This window comes from Typopeltis vanoorti, chromosome 18 (assembly GCF_054136105.1).
Source record: "Typopeltis vanoorti isolate ZY-2024b chromosome 18, IOZ_Tvanoo_1.0, whole genome shotgun sequence".
Lineage (NCBI taxonomy): Eukaryota > Metazoa > Arthropoda > Arachnida > Uropygi > Thelyphonidae > Typopeltis > Typopeltis vanoorti.
The window spans coordinates 13,088,479-13,102,881 of record NC_143566.1 but is presented as its reverse complement, the minus strand read 5'-3'; the positions used below and the strand labels follow the sequence as shown (position 1 = coordinate 13,102,881).

Genomic DNA, 14,403 nt, shown 5'->3' with positions numbered 1-14,403 from the left:
GTTTTATTATATGCTAAAATACTTACATATATACTTTATTTTTCCACATAGTCACCATTGACCTCCAGGCATTTTTGGTATCATGGCAATAGCTTCTTCATACCTGAATTCTGCTGCCAGTGAATTCAATCACTGAGTCACACTGTTCTTCAGTTCATCTTTTTCTTCAAAGTGCTGAGATGGAAGCCACAACTTCATATGCAGGAGCAAGAGGTAGTCATTGGGCACGAGGTTGAGGCTGGGTGGTTGAAGGAAAGTTCCTACCCAAACTTCTGAATTTGCTGGACAGTTCAAGCTACAGCATAAACTCATGCATTGTCATACAAAAGTTCATGCTGTAGTTCAGATGTGATGGAAGTGCTGTAGTTCAGAAGTGCTGAGATGGAAGCCACAACTTCATATGCAGGAGCAAGAGGTAGTCATTGGGCACGAGGTTGAGGCTGGGTGGTTGAAGGAAAGTTCCTACCCAAACTTCTGAATTTGCTGGACAGTTCAAGCTACAGCATGAACTCATGCATTGTCATGCAAAAGCACATTCCCTTACTATAGCATTCCTCATCTTTTTATTCTGAATTGCTCGCCTGAGTTTCTTCAGCATCTTACATAATGCATCAGCATTAATTTCAGTTCCTCACTGAAGAAAATCGACAAGTAAGATCCCTTTTCAGTCCCAGAAGGCAGTGGCCATCATTTCTTTGACTGACAATGTCTGTTTGAATTTACCATAAACTATACCACAGTTGCTAGTGAATTTCTGAAGAAGTATATTTTCCACCAACAAAAACTGTATCACAGCATGAACCTTGCAACTGGCAAGATTTTTTATTACAGCACTGATAAGAAATTATTCACAGAAGAAAACAAACAAAAATGAGATGAAAGTAAAATAGTCAACAGCTAGCTAATGACTCACTCTATGCTACCATGCATGTGTGACCCCTCTCCCATATCTCATTTGGCAGTAAATTCTGAATGGACCCACCTTGTAATTTAATTATAAGTATAATCACAAATTCTTTATACAGAAAACAATTTCCTTTAATGTTTTATAAACAATGTATCAAAAGTTGAGCTCTTATTCATTAATGTTACTTTTACAGTTTCAATTTCTCTAATTTCTTCACTTTTTTCCAAGAAAATGATTCATCTATATCAAAAGCGTAATTGAGACAGAAAAGATCTTTCCATTTTAACATTTCTTCGAACTTTGTAATGGAAGATCTTCTGAATATCTCTTTCTGCAATATATTTACAGTATCAATCCAACAGTCTCTGTTAAAATTCTTTTACAGAATTGCCTGCTGACATATTCTGATTGTTTGGGAAGTTTCTGTAAACTTGACAAAGTTGTCTATTCTTCATTCTCAAACTTCCTCTCCTTTTTCTCATTACCAAAATACTGCTGGTGCTCTCCCTATCCAGCTGTCAATTTCACACGAATCAACCTGTGCAATTGTTCAAAACTAAGCAGCAAGCAAAAAGCAAGTACAGATAACTCTCGTATAATGCGGATGTTAGGTTCCACAGAAATGCCGCATTATATAAATCACGTTATGCGAGACTCAGATCACACAGAAAAAGTATGGTTATGTTCCGAAATCATTTTTTTTTAAATTATATAAACAACAATGACATATCCAACAAAAAAATATTTTTATTTAATTCAGGTGTAATTCATACAAGTAAAGAAAACATATAAACTATGAAACAAAACACATAGTATAAACTTATAAAAATACAAAATGCACGTAAACTTCATTGCATGTAATGCATACATGTTTTAGGCAAAATAAAATAAAGGGCATATTTTGATCGTCATCACTGTCTTCAAAACGAACATTTCATAGATGTCCTTTATTTACCAGTGGCCAGACATCATCATCACTTGAAATCTCTTGGACATCGTTTGTGTAATTCTCATTGCATACTTCGGCTGGTTTAGTTATCAAGAAGTCAGTAATAAGACCTTGCTTACCACTATGCTGCAATTTTTTTATTAAGTTCATAATATGGAGCTAAACAAATATCCAATTGTCTCGTGAATTTTCCAAAGCGCTCCACTGAGGGATCATTATCTATAAAATAACTTCCTAACTTTCTTGCCAAGTCCAATCCATCTGCTAATTTCTTTAAACTGAATTCTTTAACAGATTCATCACAATCAGAATCTTCGGCAGAACTTTCCCCGTCATTTGGTTCGATGTCATCTATTAATTGTACTGTTATGAGTTCCTCCTCATTTAAATCTATTTCCCCATCAATTAATTCACTAATTTCGTTTTCAACCATATCGTAAAGATCTCTAAGTGGCCATTACTATAAAAATAAAATTTATGTAAAATTTATGTAAAAAAAAAAATTTTTACATAAAAAAAGCATTACATATTGTATATAACTCACCAGAAAATAAAGTATTCAGCTTGAGATTAACACATGATTTTTAATGCGCTTTCCTGGCGGAAAATTAAGACAATTATCAAAAATAAAAACTTTATACGGTAAAACTGATGCTAAAGGGTATTTCCCCTAATATAAATTCGCTACTTATAACTACATGTGTGATACAGTCAGACGCAATTTTAACGAAGATAAAATTTGATTTTTAAGTCGCAGAATAAAAAATATATGAAAAGATAAAGTGTTACTACAATTTGTAGACCATGTTTTTTTCGAAACTGTGTTGTATAAGCACCGAGTTGAACAAGGGTTACTACAATTTGTAGACCGCGTTGTATAAGTACCGTGTTATACGAGGGTTACCTGTAACTGTCATTAGCAAAAAGATTATGTCCTAAGTGTATTTTTTCTTTAAACATAAAAATCAATTTCTAATCAGGCACATATACATGCCAAGTTACAAAGTGCCAACAGTAATCAGAAGGATAAAAAAAACATTTTTGGAAACTCAATTTTAAATTATGATTATTTTTACATTTCTGCCAAGTCTACATGAATTAATATCCAAAACATAAGAGAAATACATCTGAAATAAAATACCCCAGAAACTCCTGAAGCACAAACTTTTAGTATATTTGGAAGGATGCTGTTGGGGGACTTATTAGTATCAAAGCTATTTGAGTATCACAGGAGGCATACTGTGGGTTGTTTGTGAAACAGTGGATGGGGGGGATACCTCAGTCTTCTAAACAAGAGATGGAAGACAAGACCAATACTAAGAGGGCTATTTTATCTTCTAGGGATGTTATCATTGTACTACCCAAATGAAAGTGAGAGAGTAAAAATTCTGTCCAACATCGAAGGGTCAGAAGACCCAATGGCCACCTGAACAGGAGGCAAGAATGTTGTCAAGTTGTCAGAATCAACAAATCTACTTTAGATTTGTTGATTCTGACTTTCTGCAACTGATATGAGCTATAGTGTAGGCTGAACACAAAAGTTTCAGTTCTTAAACTTGTGAGCATGTGCTGCATTTTTAGTCTGGACTGTTTTGTCATGTTTGTTGGAAAACCAAGGATTGGGATTGCAATCTCAGCAAGAATAATTTCTTGCTGAGACTGCAAGAAATTCCCCACAGAGTTCTATCCTCTCATCCACTCTCTTCCTTATATAAATATATATCTCAATGACCTGTGACAGTTGATCACCAATCCAATACACAGCTTTGCTGACAACAGCACACCACATTACATTCTTCCTCCTTCTCACTTGAAAAATTTTGCATTACACAAATCACATGAATGTAGAGCAAATCTCTACAACCCTTAATTGTGATGAGCAGGCTATTCTTCAATGGGACAAAGATAACCTGCAAAACCATTGTGTCTTATATCCCACAAAGAAAAAAAAATAATAATAATAAAATAAGAACCATATTCTTCCAGTCTTATCTGTGATAACACCCACATCCCAGGCAAGAAGAGATTTTCTTATTGGAATTACCCTAACACCAAGCCTCTCTTGGCATAAAACATATTACAACTACTGCCTCCTTGGGATCCAAAAAATTAGGTATCCTCTTTCACTTACGACATTACTGCTGAAGCTATTAACCCTACAGATCACAAATCCACTCGCCAGTCATGTTGCTCACACATTTGGAGTAATGCCCAAAAGAGATTCCTAAAAATACAACTCAACACAGAAGACAGCAATCAGATTGATTATATAGTTTATATAAATTTATCAGTTGAAAAGTTTCTTAGTCACTTGAATAGGCATTCTTATGCATGAGAAGGGACGATTTAGTTATCTGTAGAATTTTAAACATATGCATGACTTATTTTTCACGGTATTAACAACACCACAAACACTTTTATCAACAAAGATGTTTTATTAACGCTTATATTTCGCTGATTTTCAACTCAGCATCATCAGAGCACAACACACTTGTAAATGCGACAGTGAGTGAGTGAAACAATATAATTGCAAAAGACAAAAGATCTTAAGTCCTATTTTTGGCACCCTCTAACGGAAAAAAAAAAAAAAAAAAAAACGCAGTTATCCAGGAGTTTTTCTTAGGATAACTGTCTCCCAAATTTTTGGCAAATTAATGCAACCATATTTGTTAAGGTTGGGAGAATTCTTCAAAGCCATTGCTGACTCAAAAAATAATCTTTCAGATCTATAACGACTCCTAAATAGCACATTCGTTTTCCTCCATCTAATCCTGTGTGAAGGAGTGTCCAAAGCATGGTCTGCCAGTCCCGACTTGCCATAGTAATAGTAGCGAATGTATCTTTCATGTTCTTCTAGGCGGATGTTCACTGATCTTCCTGTTTGCCCATAATAGGCCAAGTCACAGTCACGCGGAACTTCATACACTCCTGGGTGTGCTAAAGGGTGAAGTTTATCCTTAGGCGAGCGGATCAGAGTTGCCAGCTTGACATGAGGTTTGAAAGTGGTGCGAAGGCTATGTTTCAACAATACTTTGGCTATCTTTTCCGACGTACCTCTGATATAGGGAATAGAAATGGTCATGTTGTATTCTTGTGTATTAGGGGAGGGCAGAGTAATGGGCCTATGTAGTATTTTATCTATTTTGTAGGGATTGTAGTCGTTGGCTAAGAACGTATGGCGCAGGTATTGGAGTTCAGTGGTCAGAGCTGTATCGTTACAACAAATGGCTCTGGCTCTGTGTGTAAGAGTTTATAAAATGCCGTACTGTTGGACTGGATGATGATGTGATTGTTTATGTAGGTATCTTGCTGTGTGTGTAGGCTTTCTGTAAATAGAAAAAGATAGTGATCCATCTGAAAGGCAGGTGACTAATGTGTCAAGAAATGGTAAACAGTTATTTGATTCTTTTTCTACTGTGAAGTGAATTTTGGGATGTTGGCTGTTTAGGTAGGTGACAAAAGCATCCAAAGTGTCTTGTCCATGGGGCCAGATGGCAAACACATTATCTACATAGAGTAACCACACTTGTGGCTTGTATGTAGCTGTGGTAAGTACTTTGTTTTTGAAGTGTTCCGTGTAAAAATTTGCTAACGGGGGGGAGAGGGGGGGGGAACCCATAGTAGTACCATTAATCTGTTTGTAGAATCCCCGCCCCCATGTAAAGTAACCTGCATTCATGGTAAATTGAAATAATTCAAAAATATCTGGGGGAAATTTAGACTTGATTAAATCAAGAGTGTCTATAAGTGGTACATTGGTAAATAAGAGGTGACATCGAAACTAACCATTATGTCTGGATCGTTTAGGATTAAATTTTTAACCAGTGTTTTGAAATGGATTGAATTTTTTACAAAAGTAGAGGAGTTGCCAGTAAGGGGGTCAAGCGACTCGGCTAAATGCCGGGCCAGTTTATATGTGGGACTATCTATGCTATTAACTATGGGGCGTAGGGGAATATTAGTTTTGTGGATTTTTGGTAATCCATAAATACGGGGTGGTTTAACATGAATTGGTTTTATTTTCCTGATGATTTCTTTGGGCCATGATGTCACTTTTTTCAGTAATTTTCGGACTTTTTTCTTTTGAGACATCGTAGGGTCTCGATGTATAATTTGATATGTGGAACTGTCGCATATGAGATCTTGCATTTTTCTGTTATACTCTTCTTTATTCATGATAACTGTTGCATTTCCTTTATTGGCTTTTGTAATAATAATATTTTTATTATTATATAACTTTTTTAGGGCAGTTATTTGCTTACGTGGCATATTGCTTTTTGGAGGCTTAGCCTTGTTTATAATACTTGCTATATCTAGTCGCACGTTATTGGCCATTGCTGGCGGAAGATCGTGGATACCCCGTTCTACTTTCATCATAATTTCTAGTTTAGGAATTTGTTTGGGCGTGACGGCAAAGTTATGTCCTAGACTGAGAGCATTCTTGGCTTCTTCAGTGAGTGTTTCCGACGATAGGTTTACGACCACTTGATCTCGTCGAAGTTGCGGTTGGGACTTCGTATGTTGCCGCTGTTGTAGGAGTTCATATTTCTTTAGGTGTTTGCTTTTTACTTTTGTGAATTCTTTTTTTTTTTCTGCAACTTCGGAGATGTGCTGTAGGACAGCCCATATTTCAGGATTTAACACGTTTATTAGTTCTTGTTGTAGAGCTGTGATAGAGCTGTTTAGGTTACTAAGCTCTATGCAAGTAGCGCGATTTGTTCTCGACGAAGCACTAAACTCGCCGTCGATAAATATGATGTGCCTTTGCCAATTGCAACTTTTCTTTGAATTTCAGAAAAGATGGAATTATATTGTCGCAGCATCGTTTAAGGAAGGCTAACCTGTTCGATTTTCTGGACAATTTCAGTTTCAACTTACCAAACCATCGCGCTTTGTATACAATATCTTCTCCATGCAGAATCATCAATCTAACAGATAAGTTCAGGTGTTGATGGTTGTTCATGACTTATTTTTCGCAGTATTAACAACACCACAAACACTTTTAGCAACAAAGATGTTTTATTAACGCTTATATTTCGCTGATTTTCAGCTCAGCATTATCAGAGCACAACACACTTGTAAATGCGACAGTGAGTGAGTGATACAATATAATTGCAAAAAGACAAAAGATCTAAAGTCCTATTTTTTGGCACCCTCTAACGCCCTCTAAAATCAGAGAAATATAAGCGTTAATAAAACATCTTTGTTGATAAAAGTGTTTGTGGTGTTGTTAATACCGTGAAAAATAAGTCATGAATAACCATCAACACCTAAGCTTATCTGTTAGATTTAAACATATGGTTTCACATATACTTAAGGAATGCCTTATATTTTTAGTACAGTATGCTGATATGTAAATAAAGACCATTATATGTTTTCTTAATAAACTATATTTATTATGTTCATTTTAAACCATGAAATGATTGAATGACCTGTCTCTTATCAATTCACTCCCCTTCCCACTTTCACACAGACATTTAGTTTCTGTAGCAAACATTTCTTCTCTGAATATTTGTTCATCAGAACTAGCATCAATAATCCCCTCCCCCACGACACACACACACACACCCTTCACTCCAAACTCAAAGAGCAAGTTTCTCCTCCCCACTTCCGGCTTTTATTCCTTCTGCTGTTACACACTGGAACAGTCTCCCTCCTATGTTTCCTAAAGAATACAATGCATAGGTATTCAAATATAATGTGAACAAGTTCCTCCTTTCTTAAAACTCTACACATCCACAGTACTAACACACTGTAAGTTGATCAACAGACCTCTCATGTATGGGCTCATGAAAAATATATATTCGATGAATAAACTGCTTGGATCAGGAGATTGTAAACAATAATCAGCCCATGAAAAAAACGCAGAGAAATCCCAAAGGTCATTCTAATTGGAACCAGTGTTATGCTATAAGATATGAAAGACTAGCTGAAAGAAGAACCATCTATAGAAAAAGAAACTGGATAAGGATTTGGTCAGGTGCCATGAGGAGGGCTCCCTCCCAACAATGATATATGTGGATGGAAAGCTGGTTCAAAAAAGCTGGAAGAATAAGGATAATCTCGAATTTTTGTAGATAGGTAAACAATTTGAGTTAGGTCATTACCGACGGCAAATAATTCAGCTTTTCTTCTCACTTGTTCGGAGAAGTCAGAGAAGAGAACCAGTTAGAATTATGGATGCTTAAATCTCCAAGGAAGGTTATCTCATTATTTGAATAATCAGACTGCACGTAATCAACTTTCAGAAAGATAAATCAAAAAGGTCAGTATAATCATAAGAATTAAGAGACCCGTAAAGCTAGTCAATGAAAATAACAAAATGGAGCAAGGATATCTTATCTGAAACCAGATCATATAAAGGAGATTCCAAGTTTGATAGCCTTTGGCATGGAATATCAGATCTGACAAAAGTGCATGTTCCACACTTCTTACAAAAGACATCAAGCATGATGTAATGCAGAAACTTTAGGTGAGCTGTAGTCATAGAAGATGTTGGCTAATTCAGTGATGACTCACAGAGGTATGACATAACTGAGCTAAGATGGAGAGCTATGACTGGAAATGATTCAATGTACAAATGATGTAGGAGACACACTGAGATTTCGATGGTTTAAAAGATTTTGCTTGCAAGATGGATTACACTTAATTGAAATGGATTTCGAGATGTGTATGGACTGAATATAAATAGTCAGGGAAACTGGCTATTTGGCTATATATGTCAGTGGTTTCATATCAAGGAGAGTTTCTAAATTGTTATTGTAATGACAGCAAGAGAGAGAGAGAGAGATGACTGGAAGGCTAGTTCTGTCAGAGAAGAAAAATGGCAACTGCAACAGATAGAGAAGGAATATGATTGAAGAACTACTCAAAGACTTTAGCTTGTACCATAGCAGCATCTCAATGTTTCAAATGGTTATGTCAAATGGAAAACAAATTTAATATAAAATGTGTTGCATTAATTTCAGATATTTAAAAATTATGAAGTGACTTCACTGGATTATCAGAAGAAAATGAATACATGAATGTAATCTTGTGGAATGATTTTACAGCAACCAAAGATGTAAACCTGCATTAATAAGTTATAAATAACAAGCATGTGGTTGTCTTTGAAACATTCATCCAATTTTGGCAGCAGCAAATATTTTTCTGTCTATCATGAGACCATGTGTGATGAAGGCCTAAATGGCTTGAAAAAATTTTGTTTAGTCTTCTTTAGAAGAGTTTCCTAACACTTAGTCCCACCATAGTGATAACATTTTCCAAATATGGAACTGTCACTAAAACAAAATCTAGTTTTTTTTTTGTTTTTTTTTTGTTTTTTTTTTGAAAAAGACCTCTTATATAAATACTAACAGTCCTTGCCTTATGTAGAATTATGTTCTGTAGACTTTACATAACTTGAACTCCCCACCCCTCAAATCCATTAATATCACCCTATTGCTTATGTGTTTACAGTATTCATGTGCAGTACATTTATGTGTACCAAGTGTGTAATTTATGTGTAATATACAAAGTATAAATAGTATGAGAAAATACAAGAAAGAAAAATATTTAATGTGGTTGTTCAACCTTCCACTGAAATTATCAAGAGACAACTGAACAGTGGTTTCTTTCTTATATGTACGAACTCATATAAAGCTCTAGATTATTATTATTACTGCGCAGGCACCTACATAGATTCCTAGTGTTGGATCGTCCATCCTGTCTTTTGATCCGCTATCTTGTTTTAACGTTGTTCTTAATAAGGTTAATTAATTGTATGTTGATTACTAATCCAAATATAGGGAAATTTCTATTATACTGCACCACACTATATTCAGATTAGTCTATGCTAAATAGTGGAATCAAATATTAACTGACTTTAGCAGTCTAATGTTTACATATAGGCCAAATTTTACATTAACATTTAAAGTTTCCGCTAGGTCCGATAATTTTATGAATGGTACAGTGGAAAAGAATCAGGCTAACAACAAATTGAAATCAATAAAACAAAACATTTAATGCAGGGTTATATATTATATACATAAGCATACTTTGGATACGAGAAAATGCAAAATTAACTCTGTTCAACAACTCATAACTTTCACTCAACTTTTGGTATCAAACACTGAGTCTTTAAAATCTAATTTCTCCCTAATAACCAAAGATAGTTCTAAAGTTCAATATCACTGAAATACACAGCAAATATTTTAACAATTATATTCTCTATCTATCTATCTATCCCTTAGTCAGAAATCACATAGTTCAGTCAAGAGGTAGTTATCACTTTAAGGGGGGGAGACTATTTATCTTCTAGCTCCGGCTAATTTCAGCATAAACACCACAGTTAAAGTCAGGATTAAACAGGAGGTGTTAATTCTTATAACTTCACTCTAAAATGCTATAAAGTACAACTGTTCTTACCGGAATAAATCCATGCACATATTATTCACTGGGGCACACTTAAAACTTTTGTTTAACTATTACACTGGAGCTACACAATTCTAAAGTAATCTTTAAATTAACTTAATCTTTATTCTCAGCACATCACAAATGCAGACATACTTGCACTAGAAAATTCACTTATTCCTCATATACTACTTTGCAATAGAATCAGCTTTCCACTAATCTTCCTTGAAAGCTCTGGAATACAACATTAACTTCAGAATCCCATATCAATATTCTGAGTTGTCAATTTACATTTCGATCCTTAGTAATCTGATTACAGCACTTAATTCCTTGTACTACAGCCTCTTACTTAACTCCGTGCTGCTAATATATTATTTCCTCATCTCTATTGTACAGTTCTGAGTGCCGTTCTAGTGCTCCAACTCTACTCAGTCCCTAGTTCCCTAGTTCTAGTGCTGACTGACTGTTCAGTTCTCGAGCTGACTGACTGTCGACTTTCGTTTACTCTCGCTTTCCATTTATATGCCTCCACTCCTTTTTCCCACCAAAACTTGTTCTCACCGTCTCTCTCATATCAATTCCATCTCATGTCCATAACTCACGCGCTACCACGCTCGCGCTTTCTACTTTTAACTCCGTCTCCATGACAACAATTAGAGCAGTACATAAGCATAAGCATTACATAACATTATACCTTTACATACAAAAACTAAATAAAAGGGTATTTTTAAATTCAGATAATATACAATTAAATATGAATAACGCAAATTCTTCTACTATTAATATAGGAATAAATAAAATAATCTGAACGTTATTTTTATACAGAGTCCTTTCTATTATTAATACATATCGTAGATTAAATAATTAAATAAAAAAAAATCTCAAAGGTAATTATATGAATAATAGTTTATAATAAGAGTTTTACATTAAATAATATTTACAAATGTAGCCTTTAATATGGTGGATTATGTTGGATTCTGCAGGGAGTATTAATAATTTTAATTTTTCTTCATTCAGAATCTAACACTAGGACTCACTGTGGGAGACCCAAACTATCAACACAATATCTATCATACCTCTCCTTGAAATCATTAACAGAAGTTCTTATAACTGAATCAGGCAACCCATTCCATTCGTTCATCATTTTCCAAGCAAAAAATCTTGTCCTTGCACTCTTGCTAACCACACTGTTTTATCAACTTCCAGGGATTACCCCTTGTTCTGACCCCTCTAGCTAAACGCTGAAATATTTTCTTTTTTTGTTTTAATCCTATGAAATCCTTTAAGTAACCTAAATGTTTCTATCATATCTCCCTTTTTTTGCCTATTAACAAACTTTTGTAACTGCAAACCCTCAATCTATCCTCACTAGGAGTATTCCACAGACCACTCACCATCTTGATCACTCACCTCTGGATCCTCTCCATCACTTCCTCATTCCCAAGAAACCCAGATGACTAGACCTGAAACACAGTAATCAGATGTGGTTGTATCAAGGCTTTATAAATAAAAATTATAACTCCCTTATCTCTGCCTGTTGGCGTGTTCTTCAATAACCAAGTACTCCTATAAATTGAACTGGCTACTTTAGCAATATGCTCTCTGAACTTCAATTCTCTATCTACTACTACACAAAATCCATGGCTTCATCGATTTCCTGGAGTACTGTTCCTTCAATGTGGTACACAGCTTGTAATCTTTGTATTCCAAAATGCATAACTTTATGCTTTTCCAGAAATGACAACATATACTAGTATATTAATTAAAAACTTTAATCAATACCTTCCTATATTTTAGCAATATTACACTGTCATCATCAGGGATCAAAAAACTATGATGTGTGCATGCAGGCACTAACACTGCATAAATGAGGCTGAAGAAGACAACTGAAGTTGGCCCTAGAGTCCTAAAAGTGCTCCCTAGTGAGATAAATTGGGTTGTCTTGGCTGTTGGGCTGATGTTCTTAGAATGCAAGCTTCCCAAATTTGGGACAGTCTCATGCACCCAAATTTGTTGAGGTTGGGAAGTTTTTTTAGCGCTGCTGATTCCTGGAATAATCTTTCATACTTATATTTGCTGCTTATATTATAAATATTTCATACTGTGGTGGGTGTCCCCACCACAGAATATGCTGAAAGAAAGCCACTTTATTACACCATAGCAAATATAAGTACGAAAGATTATTTCTGGAAGCAGCCTCAGTTCTAAAAAATTACCCAAACCTCAACAAATTTGGGTGGATGAGATTGCCCCAAATTTGGGAAGCTTGCATTCTAAGAACATCAACCAAGGCAATCCAATTTAGCTCACTAGGGGGCACCTTTAGGACTCTAGGACTGACTTCAGTTGCCTTCTTCAGCCTCATTTGCTCAGTGTTAGTGCCTGCATGCACATATAGTTTTGTGATCCCTGAACATGGTAATGTAACATTGCCGAAATATAGGAAGGTGTTGATTAAAGTTTTTAATTAATATTCTAGTATACACTGTCATTTCCTGAAATATTTAAAGCCATGTATAACCAAAGTATAAGTTTATCTACAAGAATTTACACTTTTCCACATTAAACTGACATCCATCATGTTTTGCCCATACTGTCAGACTATATAAATCACCTGAAAGCTCTCTACATCATCTTGATTAACTATTATTCTACCCAACTTTGCATCATTATCATCACCACCAAACAACTGAATATCTCCCTTAAAATTATTTCCTATATCATTTATGCACAAATTAAACACTAGTGGTTCAAGCACAGAGGCCTGTGCCGCACCACCAATCACTGCCTTCTGGATTCTGCTCCTCCATATACCACTTTTTGATATCGTCCATAAACTGCCGTCATATCCACATAACAAGTGTCAAATCCATCTATATATGACAGATAACAGGATAAAAATGTCATCTACTTCTCCTGAAGTTTTATAATATGAGATAGCAGGATCCATTCTCCAATTGCTATGCCCACATTCATATTGTCATTAAAATGTACTCCACTTGCATTATCCAGAAATTTTTGCAACAAAAAAAAGTGTTACGCTATGGAATTGTGGTGGCAGCATTGTATTGTTCCATGCACATATAGCAAGGAGAACTTATGATAATTAATGCTTGCTGCAAAACAAAAATGAACAATGCAACAGAATTTTTTAAAAGACAATTATTAAATTAATACCAAATAAAAGTTATGAAGAAAAACAAATGATTTCTAGATCAATTTTGTAAACCTAGTAAACCTAAGTTTACACATAGGTTTACTCCGCTCCCTTCCCCCACTTCCGTTCATTTTTTCTGGTCATGATTATACTCTATTTCATCACACGCAAACACTAAAAATTATGAAAATTAATAAATACAAATATACAGCACATGCATATTCAACAGTAGGGAAGAAGCACACATGCAAAAACACACAAACTGTCTGCAGACAACCGATGTTATGTGCCATGCAACATATACACAGTAAGTAAAAAAAAATTTTTAAAAAAAGTTTAAAAAAATGTAAAAAAGAGTTGCTTCAGTCATAAATCCATAACAACCATCCTAACCCTTTAGGCTGGTTGGATGGTTTAAGTCTAAAAGACTGTTAAACCATCCAACTATCATTCAGGTGTGAATCATATGCTTTAGATGTAAAACTTAAACACTGGATATTTCATTATGTAGTCATCTTCAGGTAACAATACTAATAATGTATGTATGTTAGCATGGCATCAGAATACTCTTTATCACATACACAGACATGTCAAAACAACTCACTCAAAAGAGTTTATCATTATGTATAAACTGTCAAATAAACCAGTTGTATTTAAAGTAACACAATTAAAAAACAAGGCACACCTGTAAGGCTGTGTGTAGAATCAACTGCCATTTCCATAACTGAATTACTACTTTCACTTCCACCTGACTTTATTTCTGCATGAGAGTCATCTTGTTTATTTACTTCCTGATTACATGAATTGTTCACAGTTTCTATCTGTGTTATGGGTTGTTGAGAGCAGTCTAAAGAAAATAAAAATTATACCTATCATTAAAATGGTCAAACTGACTTATACTCAGTTATTTTTGAACTACCTTCCATTTAATATTGAAATAATTAATTAGATACACAAGATTCAAATGGAAGATATAACAAATAATAGATATGAGATGAC

At 34.9% G+C, this 14,403-nt stretch overlaps 1 protein-coding gene across 2 annotated transcripts in view; it reads right to left on the bottom strand.

Moving 5' to 3' along the window:
• LOC150096497 (ubiquitin domain-containing protein UBFD1-like) overlaps nt 1–14,403 on the bottom strand; it is a 205,522-nt gene that overhangs the window by 171,627 nt on the left and 19,492 nt on the right. For both annotated transcript variants that reach the window (XM_090408183.1, XM_090408182.1), the window contains exon 2: nt 14,090–14,251. In XM_090408183.1, the coding sequence (XP_090264309.1) occupies nt 14,090–14,126 (37 nt within the window). In that variant the 5' untranslated portion in view covers nt 14,127–14,251. The remainder of the gene's footprint in view (nt 1–14,089; nt 14,252–14,403) is intronic.